This window comes from Oryzias latipes, chromosome 21 (genome assembly GCF_053564925.1).
Source record: "Oryzias latipes strain Hd-rR chromosome 21, Olatipes_Hd-rR_3.1".
Lineage (NCBI taxonomy): Eukaryota > Metazoa > Chordata > Actinopteri > Beloniformes > Adrianichthyidae > Oryzias > Oryzias latipes.
In genome coordinates, this window is record NC_136257.1 from 35865494 (window position 1) to 35887414 (window position 21921).

The 21921-nt window shown below is 44.3% G+C and overlaps 1 protein-coding gene and 1 long non-coding RNA gene across 2 annotated transcripts in view; both read right to left on the reverse strand.

Annotated features, from left to right (window-relative positions):
- LOC144988835 (uncharacterized) overlaps positions 1–17504 on the reverse strand; it is a 171524-nt gene extending 154020 nt beyond the window's left edge. The window contains exon 1 of the mRNA XM_078939850.1: positions 13901–17504. Within this exon, the coding sequence (XP_078795976.1) occupies positions 14467–16287 (1821 nt within the window). The 5' untranslated portion in view covers positions 16288–17504 and the 3' untranslated portion in view covers positions 13901–14466. The remainder of the gene's footprint in view (positions 1–13900) is intronic.
- A 2070-nt stretch (positions 17505–19574) lies between these two features.
- LOC144988837 (uncharacterized) lies at positions 19575–20123 on the reverse strand. Its single transcript, XR_013652867.1, has 2 exons — positions 19954–20123; positions 19575–19795 (listed from the first exon to the last, which is right to left on the reverse strand). It is a non-coding gene; the product is annotated as an uncharacterized LOC144988837 (long non-coding RNA).
- Between the last annotated feature and the right edge of the window lie 1798 nt (positions 20124–21921).

The following is a 21921-nucleotide window of genomic DNA, read 5'->3' on the forward strand; positions in this document are numbered from 1 at the left end:
TTGTCCTCCAAAAATCCTCTCAGAATAGGTTTTTCTCACTTCTTCACTGAGGTTAGGTTTAGGGCTAGGTGACTTGAGAGGCATGTATAGTCCAAAACATCATGTCTGCGAAAAGATCTTTTCTTCTACAGCATGGCAGGAAGTGGGGCTTCAAACCCCGGCACCAGACTGACAAGGGGGCACTGGCTCGTCAGGGGTTAAAGATTAGAAATTCACCGCCAAAGGCGGTGAACCTCAAGTGCTCTGGCCTTCCCTCCGTCCAGAAAACCAGAGTCATCCGCCCCACACTCAAAAATTAGAATATATGGACTTACATGATCAAAAATTAGGCTCTCATCGTCCTGGATAACTTGTATTTTCAATTTTTTTCCTCTTCCTTTTTCTTGTCAGGAACATTTCCTCTATTTCCTCAGGTAAGTAGCCTTGTCTTTTCTTTGCAGGATGATCTTCAGGCTCCTCCTGGAATCACTTGTTGCCCAGAATAATGCGCGATATTTCGGACTTTCTGGTCCTTCTTCAGGTGCTGAACTGAGCAATCTTTGTTTGTATATCCCTTGTACATGAGCGCTTGGATGGAATAAAAATCCTTTGTCCATAAATCCTGGTCTGATTGCCTCCTGTGTTATTGTGCCTCCGTATGACAGGGCTGCAAGGTGAGTGAGTGAGTTGAGAGAAGCAGGTCCTGTTAAATAGAGCAGGTGGGCGGAGTTAGCCTTTGTTTTGCTCCTGAATGGCTGTGGATCCATGCTTTTCCGAAATTGTCCGTAGCTTTATGGCTCTTTGAAATATATTCTCACTTATTGTTTTTAGGAGTGGGAGCACACCCCCCCTCACCAAGATGAGGTCCAAACAGGTAAGGAAATCACCCAGCTTGTACAAACAATTTTTCTTTTTCCTCTTCAGTCATTTGTCCTCCAAAAATCCTCTCAGAATAGGTTTTTCTCACTTCTTCACTGAGGTTAGGTTTAGGGCTAGGTGACTTGAGAGGCATGTATAGTCCAAAACATCATGTCTGCGAAAAGATCTTTTCTTCTACAGCATGGCAGGAAGTGGGGCTTCAAACCCCGGCACCAGACTGACAAGGGGGCACTGGCTCGTCAGGGGTTAAAGATTAGAAATTCACCGCCAAAGGCGGTGAACCTCAAGTGCTCTGGCCTTCCCTCCGTCCAGAAAACCAGAGTCATCCGCCCCACACTCAAAAATTAGAATATATGGACTTACATGATCAAAAATTAGGCTCTCATCGTCCTGGATAACTTGTATTTTCAATTTTTTTCCTCTTCCTTTTTCTTGTCAGGAACATTTCCTCTATTTCCTCAGGTAAGTAGCCTTGTCTTTTCTTTGCAGGATGATCTTCAGGCTCCTCCTGGAATCACTTGTTGCCCAGAATAATGCGCGATATTTCGGACTTTCTGGTCCTTCTTCAGGTGCTGAACTGAGCAATCTTTGTTTGTATATCCCTTGTACATGAGCGCTTGGATGGAATAAAAATCCTTTGTCCATAAATCCTGGTCTGATTGCCTCCTGTGTTATTGTGCCTCCGTATGACAGGGCTGCAAGGTGAGTGAGTGAGTTGAGAGAAGCAGGTCCTGTTAAATAGAGCAGGTGGGCGGAGTTAGCCTTTGTTTTGCTCCTGAATGGCTGTGGATCCATGCTTTTCCGAAATTGTCCGTAGCTTTATGGCTCTTTGAAATATATTCTCACTTATTGTTTTTAGGAGTGGGAGCACACCCCCCCTCACCAAGATGAGGTCCAAACAGGTAAGGAAATCACCCAGCTTGTACAAACAATTTTTCTTTTTCCTCTTCAGTCATTTGTCCTCCAAAAATCCTCTCAGAATAGGTTTTTCTCACTTCTTCACTGAGGTTAGGTTTAGGGCTAGGTGACTTGAGAGGCATGTATAGTCCAAAACATCATGTCTGCGAAAAGATCTTTTCTTCTACAGCATGGCAGGAAGTGGGGCTTCAAACCCCGGCACCAGACTGACAAGGGGGCACTGGCTCGTCAGGGGTTAAAGATTAGAAATTCACCGCCAAAGGCGGTGAACCTCAAGTGCTCTGGCCTTCCCTCCGTCCAGAAAACCAGAGTCATCCGCCCCACACTCAAAAATTAGAATATATGGACTTACATGATCAAAAATTAGGCTCTCATCGTCCTGGATAACTTGTATTTTCAATTTTTTTCCTCTTCCTTTTTCTTTTCAGGAACATTTCCTCTATTTCCTCAGGTAAGTAGCCTTGTCTTTTCTTTGCAGGATGATCTTCAGGCTCCTCCTGGAATCACTTGTTGCCCAGAATAATGCGCGATATTTCGGACTTTCTGGTCCTTCTTCAGGTGCTGAACTGAGCAATCTTTGTTTGTATATCCCTTGTACATGAGCGCTTGGATGGAATAAAAATCCTTTGTCCATAAATCCTGGTCTGATTGCCTCCTGTGTTATTGTGCCTCCGTATGACAGGGCTGCAAGGTGAGTGAGTGAGTTGAGAGAAGCAGGTCCTGTTAAATAGAGCAGGTGGGCGGAGTTAGCCTTTGTTTTGCTCCTGAATGGCTGTGGATCCATGCTTTTCCGAAATTGTCCGTAGCTTTATGGCTCTTTGAAATATATTCTCACTTATTGTTTTTAGGAGTGGGAGCACACCCCCCCTCACCAAGATGAGGTCCAAACAGGTAAGGAAATCACCCAGCTTGTACAAACAATTTTTCTTTTTCCTCTTCAGTCATTTGTCCTCCAAAAATCCTCTCAGAATAGGTTTTTCTCACTTCTTCACTGAGGTTAGGTTTAGGGCTAGGTGACTTGAGAGGCATGTATAGTCCAAAACATCATGTCTGCGAAAAGATCTTTTCTTCTACAGCATGGCAGGAAGTGGGGCTTCAAACCCCGGCACCAGACTGACAAGGGGGCACTGGCTCGTCAGGGGTTAAAGATTAGAAATTCACCGCCAAAGGCGGTGAACCTCAAGTGCTCTGGCCTTCCCTCCGTCCAGAAAACCAGAGTCATCCGCCCCACACTCAAAAATTAGAATATATGGACTTACATGATCAAAAATTAGGCTCTCATCGTCCTGGATAACTTGTATTTTCAATTTTTTTCCTCTTCCTTTTTCTTTTCAGGAACATTTCCTCTATTTCCTCAGGTAAGTAGCCTTGTCTTTTCTTTGCAGGATGATCTTCAGGCTCCTCCTGGAATCACTTGTTGCCCAGAATAATGCGCGATATTTCGGACTTTCTGGTCCTTCTTCAGGTGCTGAACTGAGCAATCTTTGTTTGTATATCCCTTGTACATGAGCGCTTGGATGGAATAAAAATCCTTTGTCCATAAATCCTGGTCTGATTGCCTCCTGTGTTATTGTGCCTCCGTATGACAGGGCTGCAAGGTGAGTGAGTGAGTTGAGAGAAGCAGGTCCTGTTAAATAGAGCAGGTGGGCGGAGTTAGCCTTTGTTTTGCTCCTGAATGGCTGTGGATCCATGCTTTTCCGAAATTGTCCGTAGCTTTATGGCTCTTTGAAATATATTCTCACTTATTGTTTTTAGGAGTGGGAGCACACCCCCCCTCACCAAGATGAGGTCCAAACAGGTAAGGAAATCACCCAGCTTGTACAAACAATTTTTCTTTTTCCTCTTCAGTCATTTGTCCTCCAAAAATCCTCTCAGAATAGGTTTTTCTCACTTCTTCACTGAGGTTAGGTTTAGGGCTAGGTGACTTGAGAGGCATGTATAGTCCAAAACATCATGTCTGCGAAAAGATCTTTTCTTCTACAGCATGGCAGGAAGTGGGGCTTCAAACCCCGGCACCAGACTGACAAGGGGGCACTGGCTCGTCAGGGGTTAAAGATTAGAAATTCACCGCCAAAGGCGGTGAACCTCAAGTGCTCTGGCCTTCCCTCCGTCCAGAAAACCAGAGTCATCCGCCCCACACTCAAAAATTAGAATATATGGACTTACATGATCAAAAATTAGGCTCTCATCGTCCTGGATAACTTGTATTTTCAATTTTTTTCCTCTTCCTTTTTCTTTTCAGGAACATTTCCTCTATTTCCTCAGGTAAGTAGCCTTGTCTTTTCTTTGCAGGATGATCTTCAGGCTCCTCCTGGAATCACTTGTTGCCCAGAATAATGCGCGATATTTCGGACTTTCTGGTCCTTCTTCAGGTGCTGAACTGAGCAATCTTTGTTTGTATATCCCTTGTACATGAGCGCTTGGATGGAATAAAAATCCTTTGTCCATAAATCCTGGTCTGATTGCCTCCTGTGTTATTGTGCCTCCGTATGACAGGGCTGCAAGGTGAGTGAGTGAGTTGAGAGAAGCAGGTCCTGTTAAATAGAGCAGGTGGGCGGAGTTAGCCTTTGTTTTGCTCCTGAATGGCTGTGGATCCATGCTTTTCCGAAATTGTCCGTAGCTTTATGGCTCTTTGAAATATATTCTCACTTATTGTTTTTAGGAGTGGGAGCACACCCCCCCTCACCAAGATGAGGTCCAAACAGGTAAGGAAATCACCCAGCTTGTACAAACAATTTTTCTTTTTCCTCTTCAGTCATTTGTCCTCCAAAAATCCTCTCAGAATAGGTTTTTCTCACTTCTTCACTGAGGTTAGGTTTAGGGCTAGGTGACTTGAGAGGCATGTATAGTCCAAAACATCATGTCTGCGAAAAGATCTTTTCTTCTACAGCATGGCAGGAAGTGGGGCTTCAAACCCCGGCACCAGACTGACAAGGGGGCACTGGCTCGTCAGGGGTTAAAGATTAGAAATTCACCGCCAAAGGCGGTGAACCTCAAGTGCTCTGGCCTTCCCTCCGTCCAGAAAACCAGAGTCATCCGCCCCACACTCAAAAATTAGAATATATGGACTTACATGATCAAAAATTAGGCTCTCATCGTCCTGGATAACTTGTATTTTCAATTTTTTTCCTCTTCCTTTTTCTTTTCAGGAACATTTCCTCTATTTCCTCAGGTAAGTAGCCTTGTCTTTTCTTTGCAGGATGATCTTCAGGCTCCTCCTGGAATCACTTGTTGCCCAGAATAATGCGCGATATTTCGGACTTTCTGGTCCTTCTTCAGGTGCTGAACTGAGCAATCTTTGTTTGTATATCCCTTGTACATGAGCGCTTGGATGGAATAAAAATCCTTTGTCCATAAATCCTGGTCTGATTGCCTCCTGTGTTATTGTGCCTCCGTATGACAGGGCTGCAAGGTGAGTGAGTGAGTTGAGAGAAGCAGGTCCTGTTAAATAGAGCAGGTGGGCGGAGTTAGCCTTTGTTTTGCTCCTGAATGGCTGTGGATCCATGCTTTTCCGAAATTGTCCGTAGCTTTATGGCTCTTTGAAATATATTCTCACTTATTGTTTTTAGGAGTGGGAGCACACCCCCCCTCACCAAGATGAGGTCCAAACAGGTAAGGAAATCACCCAGCTTGTACAAACAATTTTTCTTTTTCCTCTTCAGTCATTTGTCCTCCAAAAATCCTCTCAGAATAGGTTTTTCTCACTTCTTCACTGAGGTTAGGTTTAGGGCTAGGTGACTTGAGAGGCATGTATAGTCCAAAACATCATGTCTGCGAAAAGATCTTTTCTTCTACAGCATGGCAGGAAGTGGGGCTTCAAACCCCGGCACCAGACTGACAAGGGGGCACTGGCTCGTCAGGGGTTAAAGATTAGAAATTCACCGCCAAAGGCGGTGAACCTCAAGTGCTCCGGCCTTCCCTCCGTCCAGAAAACCAGAGTCATCCGCCCCACACTCAAAAATTAGAATATATGGACTTACATGATCAAAAATTAGGCTCTCATCGTCCTGGATAACTTGTATTTTCAATTTTTTTTCCTCTTCCTTTTTCTTTTCAGGAACATTTCCTCTATTTCCTCAGGTAAGTAGCCTTGTCTTTTCTTTGCAGGATGATCTTCAGGCTCCTCCTGGAATCACTTGTTGCCCAGAATAATGCGCGATATTTCGGACTTTCTGGTCCTTCTTCAGGTGCTGAACTGAGCAATCTTTGTTTGTATATCCCTTGTACATGAGCGCTTGGATGGAATAAAAATCCTTTGTCCATAAATCCTGGTCTGATTGCCTCCTGTGTTATTGTGCCTCCGTATGACAGGGCTGCAAGGTGAGTGAGTGAGTTGAGAGAAGCAGGTCCTGTTAAATAGAGCAGGTGGGCGGAGTTAGCCTTTGTTTTGCTCCTGAATGGCTGTGGATCCATGCTTTTCCGAAATTGTCCGTAGCTTTATGGCTCTTTGAAATATATTCTCACTTATTGTTTTTAGGAGTGGGAGCACACCCCCCCTCACCAAGATGAGGTCCAAACAGGTAAGGAAATCACCCAGCTTGTACAAACAATTTTTCTTTTTCCTCTTCAGTCATTTGTCCTCCAAAAATCCTCTCAGAATAGGTTTTTCTCACTTCTTCACTGAGGTTAGGTTTAGGGCTAGGTGACTTGAGAGGCATGTATAGTCCAAAACATCATGTCTGCGAAAAGATCTTTTCTTCTACAGCATGGCAGGAAGTGGGGCTTCAAACCCCGGCACCAGACTGACAAGGGGGCACTGGCTCGTCAGGGGTTAAAGATTAGAAATTCACCGCCAAAGGCGGTGAACCTCAAGTGCTCTGGCCTTCCCTCCGTCCAGAAAACCAGAGTCATCCGCCCCACACTCAAAAATTAGAATATATGGACTTACATGATCAAAAATTAGGCTCTCATCGTCCTGGATAACTTGTATTTTCAATTTTTTTCCTCTTCCTTTTTCTTGTCAGGAACATTTCCTCTATTTCCTCAGGTAAGTAGCCTTGTCTTTTCTTTGCAGGATGATCTTCAGGCTCCTCCTGGAATCACTTGTTGCCCAGAATAATGCGCGATATTTCGGACTTTCTGGTCCTTCTTCAGGTGCTGAACTGAGCAATCTTTGTTTGTATATCCCTTGTACATGAGCGCTTGGATGGAATAAAAATCCTTTGTCCATAAATCCTGGTCTGATTGCCTCCTGTGTTATTGTGCCTCCGTATGACAGGGCTGCAAGGTGAGTGAGTGAGTTGAGAGAAGCAGGTCCTGTTAAATAGAGCAGGTGGGCGGAGTTAGCCTTTGTTTTGCTCCTGAATGGCTGTGGATCCATGCTTTTCCGAAATTGTCCGTAGCTTTATGGCTCTTTGAAATATATTCTCACTTATTGTTTTTAGGAGTGGGAGCACACCCCCCCTCACCAAGATGAGGTCCAAACAGGTAAGGAAATCACCCAGCTTGTACAAACAATTTTTCTTTTTCCTCTTCAGTCATTTGTCCTCCAAAAATCCTCTCAGAATAGGTTTTTCTCACTTCTTCACTGAGGTTAGGTTTAGGGCTAGGTGACTTGAGAGGCATGTATAGTCCAAAACATCATGTCTGCGAAAAGATCTTTTCTTCTACAGCATGGCAGGAAGTGGGGCTTCAAACCCCGGCACCAGACTGACAAGGGGGCACTGGCTCGTCAGGGGTTAAAGATTAGAAATTCACCGCCAAAGGCGGTGAACCTCAAGTGCTCCGGCCTTCCCTCCGTCCAGAAAACCAGAGTCATCCGCCCCACACTCAAAAATTAGAATATATGGACTTACATGATCAAAAATTAGGCTCTCATCGTCCTGGATAACTTGTATTTTCAATTTTTTTTCCTCTTCCTTTTTCTTTTCAGGAACATTTCCTCTATTTCCTCAGGTAAGTAGCCTTGTCTTTTCTTTGCAGGATGATCTTCAGGCTCCTCCTGGAATCACTTGTTGCCCAGAATAATGCGCGATATTTCGGACTTTCTGGTCCTTCTTCAGGTGCTGAACTGAGCAATCTTTGTTTGTATATCCCTTGTACATGAGCGCTTGGATGGAATAAAAATCCTTTGTCCATAAATCCTGGTCTGATTGCCTCCTGTGTTATTGTGCCTCCGTATGACAGGGCTGCAAGGTGAGTGAGTGAGTTGAGAGAAGCAGGTCCTGTTAAATAGAGCAGGTGGGCGGAGTTAGCCTTTGTTTTGCTCCTGAATGGCTGTGGATCCATGCTTTTCCGAAATTGTCCGTAGCTTTATGGCTCTTTGAAATATATTCTCACTTATTGTTTTTAGGAGTGGGAGCACACCCCCCCTCACCAAGATGAGGTCCAAACAGGTAAGGAAATCACCCAGCTTGTACAAACAATTTTTCTTTTTCCTCTTCAGTCATTTGTCCTCCAAAAATCCTCTCAGAATAGGTTTTTCTCACTTCTTCACTGAGGTTAGGTTTAGGGCTAGGTGACTTGAGAGGCATGTATAGTCCAAAACATCATGTCTGCGAAAAGATCTTTTCTTCTACAGCATGGCAGGAAGTGGGGCTTCAAACCCCGGCACCAGACTGACAAGGGGGCACTGGCTCGTCAGGGGTTAAAGATTAGAAATTCACCGCCAAAGGCGGTGAACCTCAAGTGCTCTGGCCTTCCCTCCGTCCAGAAAACCAGAGTCATCCGCCCCACACTCAAAAATTAGAATATATGGACTTACATGATCAAAAATTAGGCTCTCATCGTCCTGGATAACTTGTATTTTCAATTTTTTTCCTCTTCCTTTTTCTTTTCAGGAACATTTCCTCTATTTCCTCAGGTAAGTAGCCTTGTCTTTTCTTTGCAGGATGATCTTCAGGCTCCTCCTGGAATCACTTGTTGCCCAGAATAATGCGCGATATTTCGGACTTTCTGGTCCTTCTTCAGGTGCTGAACTGAGCAATCTTTGTTTGTATATCCCTTGTACATGAGCGCTTGGATGGAATAAAAATCCTTTGTCCATAAATCCTGGTCTGATTGCCTCCTGTGTTATTGTGCCTCCGTATGACAGGGCTGCAAGGTGAGTGAGTGAGTTGAGAGAAGCAGGTCCTGTTAAATAGAGCAGGTGGGCGGAGTTAGCCTTTGTTTTGCTCCTGAATGGCTGTGGATCCATGCTTTTCCGAAATTGTCCGTAGCTTTATGGCTCTTTGAAATATATTCTCACTTATTGTTTTTAGGAGTGGGAGCACACCCCCCCTCACCAAGATGAGGTCCAAACAGGTAAGGAAATCACCCAGCTTGTACAAACAATTTTTCTTTTTCCTCTTCAGTCATTTGTCCTCCAAAAATCCTCTCAGAATAGGTTTTTCTCACTTCTTCACTGAGGTTAGGTTTAGGGCTAGGTGACTTGAGAGGCATGTATAGTCCAAAACATCATGTCTGCGAAAAGATCTTTTCTTCTACAGCATGGCAGGAAGTGGGGCTTCAAACCCCGGCACCAGACTGACAAGGGGGCACTGGCTCGTCAGGGGTTAAAGATTAGAAATTCACCGCCAAAGGCGGTGAACCTCAAGTGCTCCGGCCTTCCCTCCGTCCAGAAAACCAGAGTCATCCGCCCCACACTCAAAAATTAGAATATATGGACTTACATGATCAAAAATTAGGCTCTCATCGTCCTGGATAACTTGTATTTTCAATTTTTTTTCCTCTTCCTTTTTCTTTTCAGGAACATTTCCTCTATTTCCTCAGGTAAGTAGCCTTGTCTTTTCTTTGCAGGATGATCTTCAGGCTCCTCCTGGAATCACTTGTTGCCCAGAATAATGCGCGATATTTCGGACTTTCTGGTCCTTCTTCAGGTGCTGAACTGAGCAATCTTTGTTTGTATATCCCTTGTACATGAGCGCTTGGATGGAATAAAAATCCTTTGTCCATAAATCCTGGTCTGATTGCCTCCTGTGTTATTGTGCCTCCGTATGACAGGGCTGCAAGGTGAGTGAGTGAGTTGAGAGAAGCAGGTCCTGTTAAATAGAGCAGGTGGGCGGAGTTAGCCTTTGTTTTGCTCCTGAATGGCTGTGGATCCATGCTTTTCCGAAATTGTCCGTAGCTTTATGGCTCTTTGAAATATATTCTCACTTATTGTTTTTAGGAGTGGGAGCACACCCCCCCTCACCAAGATGAGGTCCAAACAGGTAAGGAAATCACCCAGCTTGTACAAACAATTTTTCTTTTTCCTCTTCAGTCATTTGTCCTCCAAAAATCCTCTCAGAATAGGTTTTTCTCACTTCTTCACTGAGGTTAGGTTTAGGGCTAGGTGACTTGAGAGGCATGTATAGTCCAAAACATCATGTCTGCGAAAAGATCTTTTCTTCTACAGCATGGCAGGAAGTGGGGCTTCAAACCCCGGCACCAGACTGACAAGGGGGCACTGGCTCGTCAGGGGTTAAAGATTAGAAATTCACCGCCAAAGGCGGTGAACCTCAAGTGCTCTGGCCTTCCCTCCGTCCAGAAAACCAGAGTCATCCGCCCCACACTCAAAAATTAGAATATATGGACTTACATGATCAAAAATTAGGCTCTCATCGTCCTGGATAACTTGTATTTTCAATTTTTTTCCTCTTCCTTTTTCTTTTCAGGAACATTTCCTCTATTTCCTCAGGTAAGTAGCCTTGTCTTTTCTTTGCAGGATGATCTTCAGGCTCCTCCTGGAATCACTTGTTGCCCAGAATAATGCGCGATATTTCGGACTTTCTGGTCCTTCTTCAGGTGCTGAACTGAGCAATCTTTGTTTGTATATCCCTTGTACATGAGCGCTTGGATGGAATAAAAATCCTTTGTCCATAAATCCTGGTCTGATTGCCTCCTGTGTTATTGTGCCTCCGTATGACAGGGCTGCAAGGTGAGTGAGTGAGTTGAGAGAAGCAGGTCCTGTTAAATAGAGCAGGTGGGCGGAGTTAGCCTTTGTTTTGCTCCTGAATGGCTGTGGATCCATGCTTTTCCGAAATTGTCCGTAGCTTTATGGCTCTTTGAAATATATTCTCACTTATTGTTTTTAGGAGTGGGAGCACACCCCCCCTCACCAAGATGAGGTCCAAACAGGTAAGGAAATCACCCAGCTTGTACAAACAATTTTTCTTTTTCCTCTTCAGTCATTTGTCCTCCAAAAATCCTCTCAGAATAGGTTTTTCTCACTTCTTCACTGAGGTTAGGTTTAGGGCTAGGTGACTTGAGAGGCATGTATAGTCCAAAACATCATGTCTGCGAAAAGATCTTTTCTTCTACAGCATGGCAGGAAGTGGGGCTTCAAACCCCGGCACCAGACTGACAAGGGGGCACTGGCTCGTCAGGGGTTAAAGATTAGAAATTCACCGCCAAAGGCGGTGAACCTCAAGTGCTCTGGCCTTCCCTCCGTCCAGAAAACCAGAGTCATCCGCCCCACACTCAAAAATTAGAATATATGGACTTACATGATCAAAAATTAGGCTCTCATCGTCCTGGATAACTTGTATTTTCAATTTTTTTCCTCTTCCTTTTTCTTTTCAGGAACATTTCCTCTATTTCCTCAGGTAAGTAGCCTTGTCTTTTCTTTGCAGGATGATCTTCAGGCTCCTCCTGGAATCACTTGTTGCCCAGAATAATGCGCGATATTTCGGACTTTCTGGTCCTTCTTCAGGTGCTGAACTGAGCAATCTTTGTTTGTATATCCCTTGTACATGAGCGCTTGGATGGAATAAAAATCCTTTGTCCATAAATCCTGGTCTGATTGCCTCCTGTGTTATTGTGCCTCCGTATGACAGGGCTGCAAGGTGAGTGAGTGAGTTGAGAGAAGCAGGTCCTGTTAAATAGAGCAGGTGGGCGGAGTTAGCCTTTGTTTTGCTCCTGAATGGCTGTGGATCCATGCTTTTCCGAAATTGTCCGTAGCTTTATGGCTCTTTGAAATATATTCTCACTTATTGTTTTTAGGAGTGGGAGCACACCCCCCCTCACCAAGATGAGGTCCAAACAGGTAAGGAAATCACCCAGCTTGTACAAACAATTTTTCTTTTTCCTCTTCAGTCATTTGTCCTCCAAAAATCCTCTCAGAATAGGTTTTTCTCACTTCTTCACTGAGGTTAGGTTTAGGGCTAGGTGACTTGAGAGGCATGTATAGTCCAAAACATCATGTCTGCGAAAAGATCTTTTCTTCTACAGCATGGCAGGAAGTGGGGCTTCAAACCCCGGCACCAGACTGACAAGGGGGCACTGGCTCGTCAGGGGTTAAAGATTAGAAATTCACCGCCAAAGGCGGTGAACCTCAAGTGCTCTGGCCTTCCCTCCGTCCAGAAAACCAGAGTCATCCGCCCCACACTCAAAAATTAGAATATATGGACTTACATGATCAAAAATTAGGCTCTCATCGTCCTGGATAACTTGTATTTTCAATTTTTTTTTTTTCCTCTTCCTTTTTCTTTTCAGGAACATTTCCTCTATTTCCTCAGGTAAGTAGCCTTGTCTTTTCTTTGCAGGATGATCTTCAGGCTCCTCCTGGAATCACTTGTTGCCCAGAATAATGCGCGATATTTCGGACTTTCTGGTCCTTCTTCAGGTGCTGAACTGAGCAATCTTTGTTTGTATATCCCTTGTACATGAGCGCTTGGATGGAATAAAAATCCTTTGTCCATAAATCCTGGTCTGATTGCCTCCTGTGTTATTGTGCCTCCGTATGACAGGGCTGCAAGGTGAGTGAGTGAGTTGAGAGAAGCAGGTCCTGTTAAATAGAGCAGGTGGGCGGAGTTAGCCTTTGTTTTGCTCCTGAATGGCTGTGGATCCATGCTTTTCCGAAATTGTCCGTAGCTTTATGGCTCTTTGAAATATATTCTCACTTATTGTTTTTAGGAGTGGGAGCACACCCCCCCTCACCAAGATGAGGTCCAAACAGGTAAGGAAATCACCCAGCTTGTACAAACAATTTTTCTTTTTCCTCTTCAGTCATTTGTCCTCCAAAAATCCTCTCAGAATAGGTTTTTCTCACTTCTTCACTGAGGTTAGGTTTAGGGCTAGGTGACTTGAGAGGCATGTATAGTCCAAAACATCATGTCTGCGAAAAGATCTTTTCTTCTACAGCATGGCAGGAAGTGGGGCTTCAAACCCCGGCACCAGACTGACAAGGGGGCACTGGCTCGTCAGGGGTTAAAGATTAGAAATTCACCGCCAAAGGCGGTGAACCTCAAGTGCTCTGGCCTTCCCTCCGTCCAGAAAACCAGAGTCATCCGCCCCACACTCAAAAATTAGAATATATGGACTTACATGATCAAAAATTAGGCTCTCATCGTCCTGGATAACTTGTATTTTCAATTTTTTTTTTTTCCTCTTCCTTTTTCTTTTCAGGAACATTTCCTCTATTTCCTCAGGTAAGTAGCCTTGTCTTTTCTTTGCAGGATGATCTTCAGGCTCCTCCTGGAATCACTTGTTGCCCAGAATAATGCGCGATATTTCGGACTTTCTGGTCCTTCTTCAGGTGCTGAACTGAGCAATCTTTGTTTGTATATCCCTTGTACATGAGCGCTTGGATGGAATAAAAATCCTTTGTCCATAAATCCTGGTCTGATTGCCTCCTGTGTTATTGTGCCTCCGTATGACAGGGCTGCAAGGTGAGTGAGTGAGTTGAGAGAAGCAGGTCCTGTTAAATAGAGCAGGTGGGCGGAGTTAGCCTTTGTTTTGCTCCTGAATGGCTGTGGATCCATGCTTTTCCGAAATTGTCCGTAGCTTTATGGCTCTTTGAAATATATTCTCACTTATTGTTTTTAGGAGTGGGAGCACACCCCCCCTCACCAAGATGAGGTCCAAACAGGTAAGGAAATCACCCAGCTTGTACAAACAATTTTTCTTTTTCCTCTTCAGTCATTTGGGTTAGGGTTAGGGTTAGGGTTAGGGGTTAGGGTTAGGGTTAGGGGTTAGGGGTTAGGGGTTAGGGTTAGGGTTGGGGTTTAGGGTTGGGGTTAGGAGTTAGGGGTATACTTATATGCACTGGCCAACCAGCTGACATTGTGGTTTTAAAACAAATGGAGGTTCTACGCTGGATTTGATCCTGGGTTTTCAGAGTGGCAGGCCAGTATTTTCCATATTGTGCCACTGGGAACCCGTGGAGTACTGTGAACTAGAGTTCTATTTAAACAACTTCATAAACAAAAAAAAAAAAAAAAAAAAAAAAAAAAAAAAAAAAAAAAAAAAAAAAAAGAGGAAAAAAAAAAAAAAAAGGGGGGGGGGGAATAGAAATTAAACAACATAAAACAAAAGGTGTGGGGGGAATTTTGGGGCCCTAGAGATAATAATAAAATAATAAGAGATACAGGTGGCTAAGAGGTGGATGGATGCAATAGTGAGTGCTAAAGAATATGTGCTAAAATTTTAAAGTGCTAAAGATAAAAGCAAGTGCTAGGATTAAAAACACACATAAAAAAAAACATAAAAGCATGCAAGATTAGGGTCGCATGCATTAATAAATAATCAAAATACAACATAGAACAATTAGGTATTACAGCGTCCACCAAAATAAAAATGTAAGCCACAATAGTACTTAGAAGTAAAATTTAAAGTCAACTTTTTTGGGGGGAAGGGGTTAAAATAATCTATTGGTACATCACCGGGTAGGTTAAACAGAAAAAAAAAAAAAAAAAAAAAAAAAACGCATAAAGGGGCAGAGGTTGTTTTATAGGTGGGGAGTGAAAGCAACGGTGTGGCTAGTCAGGGAGGTCAATCCTCATTTAGGCCGCCCGGGGCCATAGTCCCAAGTCTTTGGATCCAGATTCTCTCTGCTCTCTTTCTCTGTCCACACGTCCATCTGTCATTGTGTTCCAGTCCAGATATTATAAGATGAGTTAAGGGGTGTATTGTAAAGTGTGAAACCAGGTGGGTGGTAAGTCGTCCTGCCCTAATGTTATAGAGGTGTTGATTAAGACGGGTTTGAATTGAATGTTGTGTCTCTCCAATATAGTGCTTATTGCACAGGGTGCAAGTGATGATATAAACTACGTTTCTCGTGGCTAGAGGTAGTGAAGCTAAAATTGGATATGAGGAGCCAGTTCTAATATTGTGGATGATTTTCCTGGATTTGAAATGATGGGTCAATTGGGGTTGGGGTGTGTTTTTATGTTCACTGTAAAGGGACGTGACCAGAAGAGACTTAAGGCTTTTATGTTTTCGATATGCTGATATAATTTGGAGGTTGTTAAACGCAGGATGGTGAGCCTTTGAGTTGGTGAAATTCTGCTTGATTATGTGATGAAGTCCTGTTATTTTGTGTGAGAACGTAGATACAAATGGTACCAATTGTGGAGTGTGACAGGGGGGATGTGAAGAGAGGGAGGAATCTGGGGGGTCAGATTCTGGGGCCTGGGCAGGGAGGGGGGTAGTCTGAGAGCGGGTGGGAGCAAGAGAAGCCAAAGTGGAAGACTTTATGGATCTGAGGAAGCGTTTTGAATAGCCCCTGGTTCTGAGACTTTTAAAGAGGGTGGTGGTGGCAGAGTGAAAGTCAAGGGGGTTTGAGCAGATTCTATGAAAACGGATGATTTGTGATTTTATAAGACCTTTAAATGTATGCCTAGGATGATAACTGGTTTTATGAAGTAGTGAATGGGTGTCTGTGTGCTTGAAATAAACCTTAGTCTGTAGGGTATATTGCGTGCTGTTGGTGACTTGGAAAAAGACGGTGGTGTCCAGGAAGTTTATTTCATGTGCGTCAATGGTATGTTTGAGTTTAATAGATGGATGATGGTTATTTAGAATATTGAAGAATTCGGTAAATTGGGTGAGGGAATGAGACCAAATGCCAAATATATCGTCCAGATATCGGAGGTAGAGGGTTGGTTTAATTGGGCATTTGGTTAAGGCTTCCTGCTCCCACCTGCTCATGTAAAGGTTAGCGTAAGAGGGGGCAAACCTTTGGCCCATGGCCGTCCCGGTAATTTGAAGATAGTATTGATTATTGAATAAGAAGTCATTATTGTTTAAACAGAGTTCAATAAGTTGTAATAATTCTTTGTCCGGACGTTTGGGATTTGGGTATTTAATAAATGTGTTATTAACTGTGCGTAAGCCAAGATGAGTGTCTATGTTGGTATAAAGACTGTTTACATCTATGGTGAAGAGAAAAGATGATTTTGGGACGACCATGGGCCGTAGAATGTCCAGAAAATGGTAGGTATCTTTGATGTAGCTTGGATGTTGCACGGAGAGGGGGCCCAGAAAATGGTCGATGTATTGGGAGATATGGTAAGTGGCACTATTGCAGTCGGAGATTATTGGTCTGCCGGGAGGAACTTCAAAGGGAACTGTCCAGGTGGGGGGTTCTTTATGTATTTTGGGGAGTAAGTAAAAATAGCGGGGTCTTGGGATGTCAGGTCCAAAGAGGAAATCGCGTTGTTTTACCGTTATGTATTTTTTCGTATATAATGTTTGAATTATGTTCCTGAGAGTGACCTGGGTTTGTGGTTGCAATGAGTCTGCTATGAGTTTATAATATTTGGAATTTTGAAGTTGGCGGTTAGCTTCAAAGAGGTATTGTTGCCGGTCCATGATTACAATTTTGGAGCCTTTATCTGCTGGTTTGATGATGATATTGGGGTTGCGAATGATTTGGGTAAGGGCCCTGCGCTCCTCCCCACATAGATTGTCTGAGACATCTGCCGGGAAATGGTAGCGTGCTAGGGTCCTCCGGTCAGTCTGAAGTAGTCTAAGTGTATGGGGATGAAGACCAGAGTCGTGCGGTTCCCAATTGGAAGGGTGTGTGAATGGGATATGTTGATAGGCAGTAGGGCTGTTGGAAAAGTGGTCAATGAGTTTGAGTCTCCTGTGGTAGAGACAGAGGTCCCTCTGAAGTTCCTCCCGATCAAAGTGGATGGGTCGAGGGACAAAAGTGAGCCCCCTTTCAAGAAGATGGCGTTGAGAAGCTGAAGGTGTAAAGAGGGTGGAAAGATTGAGAATTGAGGATTGGGATTCCCAGCCCAGGTCCCACTCTGGGTGTGTAGGGGTGTGAGGTACCGGTTGGGCCTGTGAATTTAATGTAAATTTAATTGCTGGATCCAGTTGTGAAAAATGAGGTTGGCTGTTTCAGAGGTCCAATGTATGTTGTCCTTCTCCGTATGGAATGTATCATGGGGGATTTCTGTGAGGAAAGGAACCGTTATGGTCATGGTGTTATTGATGAGTTTAAGATTGTTGCGTTGAACTGGGCTTAGGTGGGGCGAAAAGTTCATGATGGGAAAGTAAAGGTCTGCATTAGGGAAGGTCGACTTAGCCTGTCGGAAGAGGCCCTTCAATTGTTTGATGGAAGTTTGCTTGGGGTCCTGATCCTTATTGTTTATTCCCACGGAGAATATAACTATTTTAACCTGTGGGTTTGGGGGGGTCTTTTCACAAACCTTTAGAAAATGATAGGTCGTGGCCCCAGGATAACTGTCCAGTTGAATCTGGCTGTAGTTGTGTGGAGGAATCCTGTTAATGTTTGAGTCCCCCAGAATCAGGACTGGTTTCCGCGGCTTGAAAGACCAAGACTGAATTTTGCGGTTGGAGCGTGCTTGATGGTAAGTGGGGGCAAAGAGTTTTGGAGTTGTTGGACTAAATGAGGAGGTGAAAAACGATGGGTTAGGCCTGGGTTCCGTGGTCACGGGGCCAAGGGTCCTATGGTAGACAGAAATGGGGTCTTGTTGCGAAATGTTGTCCTGTAAGTATGAGCCCTCCACTATAGGTGAAGTACCTGATCCAGGGGGATGTGGAGGATCAGAATAAGAAGGAGGAGCCGGAGGGTTAGGGTTAGGGTTAGGGTTAGGGGTTAGGGGTTAGGGTTAGGGTTAGGGTTAGGGGTTAGGGGTTAGGGGTTAGGGGTTAGGGTTAGGGTTAGGGGTTAGGGTTAGGGTTAGGGTTAGGGTTAGGGTTAGGGGTTAGGGGTTAGGGGTTAGGGTTAGGGTTAGGGGTTAGGGGTTAGGGGTTAAGGGTTAAGGGTTAAGGGTTAGGGGTTAGGGGTTAGGGTTAGGGTTAGGGTTAGGGTTAGGGTCAGGGTCAGGGTCAGGGTTAGGGTTAGGGGTTAGGGGTTAGGGGTTAGGGGTTAGGGTTAGGGTTAGGGTTGGGTTAGGGTTGGGGTTTGGAATGGTACGTTTGTACTTTAGTTGCACTGGCCTGCTGTACTGAAAGAATAAATAAATAATGAGGAGTTGAAAGAGAAAATAATAATAAAAACTCAAAATTGAAATGAGCCGAGCCCGGATTTGAACCCTGGTCGCCTGTATGGGAGACAAATGCCTTTACCATTGGGCTACAGTCTTCACTGAACAAAGTGGGTTGGTAGGGGACTAAGAAAGGGAAGGAAAAAACAGTAAATTTAAAAAAAAAAAGGAATGATAATAATAATAATAATAGTTAAAAAAATGTTTAATAAATACTTACAAATACAGAGTAATTATTTAAAAAATCTAGTTTAATGTAAAATACTGTAGGCCGATTGGGAACAGCAATCTTTAAAAGTGCTAAAAACATGCTGAAATAAAAACCATGCAAAAGTGTTAGTTGGTTAAGATAAGTGCTAAAAATAAGTGCTAAAAATAAGTGCTTAAAATAAGTGCTAAAAAACAATACATATAAAAATAGACAGAATAAAACCACAAGTATAACATTAAAATGGGTTAGTCGAGTGTTGCTGTTCCCAAGAAAACTTACAGATCCTACAATGAAATTACAATTGATAGAATGAATAAGTTAATAAAATAAAAATAAGGAAGGGGAAGGGCTTGAGGACAAATGAAAATATAAATAAACAAAAATTAAGGGGGGGGGGGCAATTACTTTTCTCGGGCTCCTTGAATGAGGTAGCTGTTGGAGGGTGGGGGTCTTTAGCTCCTTAATGGGGATGCTAAAGGGGGCGGGGGGGGTGGGGTTTCAGGGAAAGAAGGGGGGAACTAGTTCCCGGTTTAGGGATGCTAGTTAAGGGGGGCGGGGAAAATAGAAGGGGGGGGGGTTGGGTTTAGGTCGTTAGACCCCTGGTTAGGGATGTTAACAAGGGAATGGGGATGTGGGGGACGATATTTTGTTGTTCCCCGGTTAGGCTAAGTGGTGGAAGTCCAGCTGGTAGGGAAGGCTTCACAGAGGGCTAAGTGTGGTCAGGAGAAAAATAAAAAATGAAAGATAAACTAAAAGTAAAAATAAAAAATAAAATAAATAAACAAGTAAAAGGGGGGCAAGTGGGTTTCTGGGGCTCCTTGAATAAGGTAGCTGTCGGAGGGTGGGGGTGGGGTTCCTTAACTCCCTGATTAGGGTTGCTAAGGAATGGAGGTAACAGGGAAAGAAAGGGGGAGACTAGTTCCCTGTTTAGGGATACTAGTTGAGGGGGGGCAATGGCAGTGGGGGGGACGGTTAGGTCTAGGTCGTTAGACCCCTGGCTAGGGGTGCTAACAAGGGATGGGGATGAAGGGGAAGAAGCTCGGTTGTAACCTGGTTAGGCTTATTGGTTGGAATGCTACCTGGCAGGGTAGTATTCACAGGGCTTTGAGTGTGATCAAGGAAAAAAAAATAAATAAATAAATAAATAAATAAATAAATAAATAAATAAATAAATAAGAGAGAAAAGAAAAGAAAAAGAAAAACAAGTGAAGGGGGCGGTAGGGTTTCTGGGGCTCCTTGGATAAGGTAGCTGTTGGAAGGTGGGGTGGGGTCCTCAACTCCCTTAGTAGGGATGCCAAGGGGGGGGGGGGCATTTCAGGGAGAAAAAAGGGGGAAACTAGTTCCCGGCTTAGGGATGCTAGTTGAGGGAGGGATGGGGAAAAAAAAAAAAAAAAAAAAAAAAAAAAAAAAATGGGGGAGGGGTTGGTTACCTGTTTAGGAATGCTAAGGGGGTGAAGGAGGAGAGGAGGAAGCCAAGGGTCCCGGATGGCTGCGGAGATGGCCCCCTATTGGAAGAAGAGGACTCAGAAAGGGTATTTTGCTGGTCATGTTCGACCTCTGCATGCCCGTTCATCATGCTTATGTCCTCCACTAGCATGGTTATGCTCTGAGGGGGGCCGCAACGCACATCCAGAGACCCCAGGGGATCCAACTGGGGAAATAAAAGAATGGGGTGAGGCATTTGGGCAAACAAGAATAAACAAATAAGAGGGACCTGTGTGTAGTGTGCAGAGTTAAAAGCAATTACAGAGTCAGCTCTGCTCCGAAATGTAAGTCCATGGGGGTGGGCCATGGTGAGGGTGCGCTTACCTGACTGCAGCTGTTGATTGTCATCAAGGTGCCAAGTGGGAGTTGGTGTGAGTCCCAGAGTGGCATAGTCCTGAGGTGCAAGCATGTGGGTGTTGACGGACAAAATGCTCAGTAGCCTCCGTTTCTGCTGCTGCTCTTGGGTTTGAACCCAGTTCCTGGCGAGGAGTTGATCTGAATGGCAGCGTCTTTATGCGGTCAGTCACTGGAGCAGTGGTTGGTTGGTGGTAAAAAAGTCCTTGTGGTATGGATGCCTCTCTGTCTAGAGAGATTTCGGAGCATTTTTTGAACCCGACGTTTCGCAACGTTTGTTGCTTCCTCAGGGGTGGGTTAGGGTTAGGGTTAGGGTTAGGGTTAGGGGTTAGGGTTAGGGTTAGGGTTAGGGTTAGGGGTTAGGGTTAGGGTTAGGGGTTAAAGATTAGAAATTCACCGCCAAAGGCGGTGAACCTCAAGTGCTCTGGCCTTCCCTCCGTCCAGAAAACCAGAGTCATCCGCCCCACACTCAAAAATTAGAATATATGGACTTACATGATCAAAAATTAGGCTCTCATCGTCCTGGATAACTTGTATTTTCAATTTTTTTTCCTCTTCCTTTTTCTTTTCAGGAACATTTCCTCTATTTCCTCAGGTAAGTAGCCTTGTCTTTTCTTTGCAGGATGATCTTCAGGCTCCTCCTGGAATCACTTGTTGCCCAGAATAATGCGCGATATTTCGGACTTTCTGGTCCTTCTTCAGGTGCTGAACTGAGCAATCTTTGTTTGTATATCCCTTGTACATGAGCGCTTGGATGGAATAAAAATCCTTTGTCCATAAATCCTGGTCTGATTGCCTCCTGTGTTATTGTGCCTCCGTATGACAGGGCTGCAAGGTGAGTGAGTGAGTTGAGAGAAGCAGGTCCTGTTAAATAGAGCAGGTGGGCGGAGTTAGCCTTTGTTTTGCTCCTGAATGGCTGTGGATCCATGCTTTTCCGAAATTGTCCGTAGCTTTATGGCTCTTTGAAATATATTCTCACTTATTGTTTTTAGGAGTGGGAGCACACCCCCCCTCACCAAGATGAGGTCCAAACAGGTAAGGAAATCACCCAGCTTGTACAAACAATTTTTCTTTTTCCTCTTCAGTCATTTGTCCTCCAAAAATCCTCTCAGAATAGGTTTTTCTCACTTCTTCACTGAGGTTAGGTTTAGGGCTAGGTGACTTGAGAGGCATGTATAGTCCAAAACATCATGTCTGCGAAAAGATCTTTTCTTCTACAGCATGGCAGGAAGTGGGGCTTCAAACCCCGGCACCAGACTGACAAGGGGGCACTGGCTCGTCAGGGGTTAAAGATTAGAAATTCACCGCCAAAGGCGGTGAACCTCAAGTGCTCTGGCCTTCCCTCCGTCCAGAAAACCAGAGTCATCCGCCCCACACTCAAAAATTAGAATATATGGACTTACATGATCAAAAATTAGGCTCTCATCGTCCTGGATAACTTGTATTTTCAATTTTTTTCCTCTTCCTTTTTCTTTTCAGGAACATTTCCTCTATTTCCTCAGGTAAGTAGCCTTGTCTTTTCTTTGCAGGATGATCTTCAGGCTCCTCCTGGAATCACTTGTTGCCCAGAATAATGCGCGATATTTCGGACTTTCTGGTCCTTCTTCAGGTGCTGAACTGAGCAATCTTTGTTTGTATATCCCTTGTACATGAGCGCTTGGATGGAATAAAAATCCTTTGTCCATAAATCCTGGTCTGATTGCCTCCTGTGTTATTGTGCCTCCGTATGACAGGGCTGCAAGGTGAGTGAGTGAGTTGAGAGAAGCAGGTCCTGTTAAATAGAGCAGGTGGGCGGAGTTAGCCTTTGTTTTGCTCCTGAATGGCTGTGGATCCATGCTTTTCCGAAATTGTCCGTAGCTTTATGGCTCTTTGAAATATATTCTCACTTATTGTTTTTAGGAGTGGGAGCACACCCCCCCTCACCAAGATGAGGTCCAA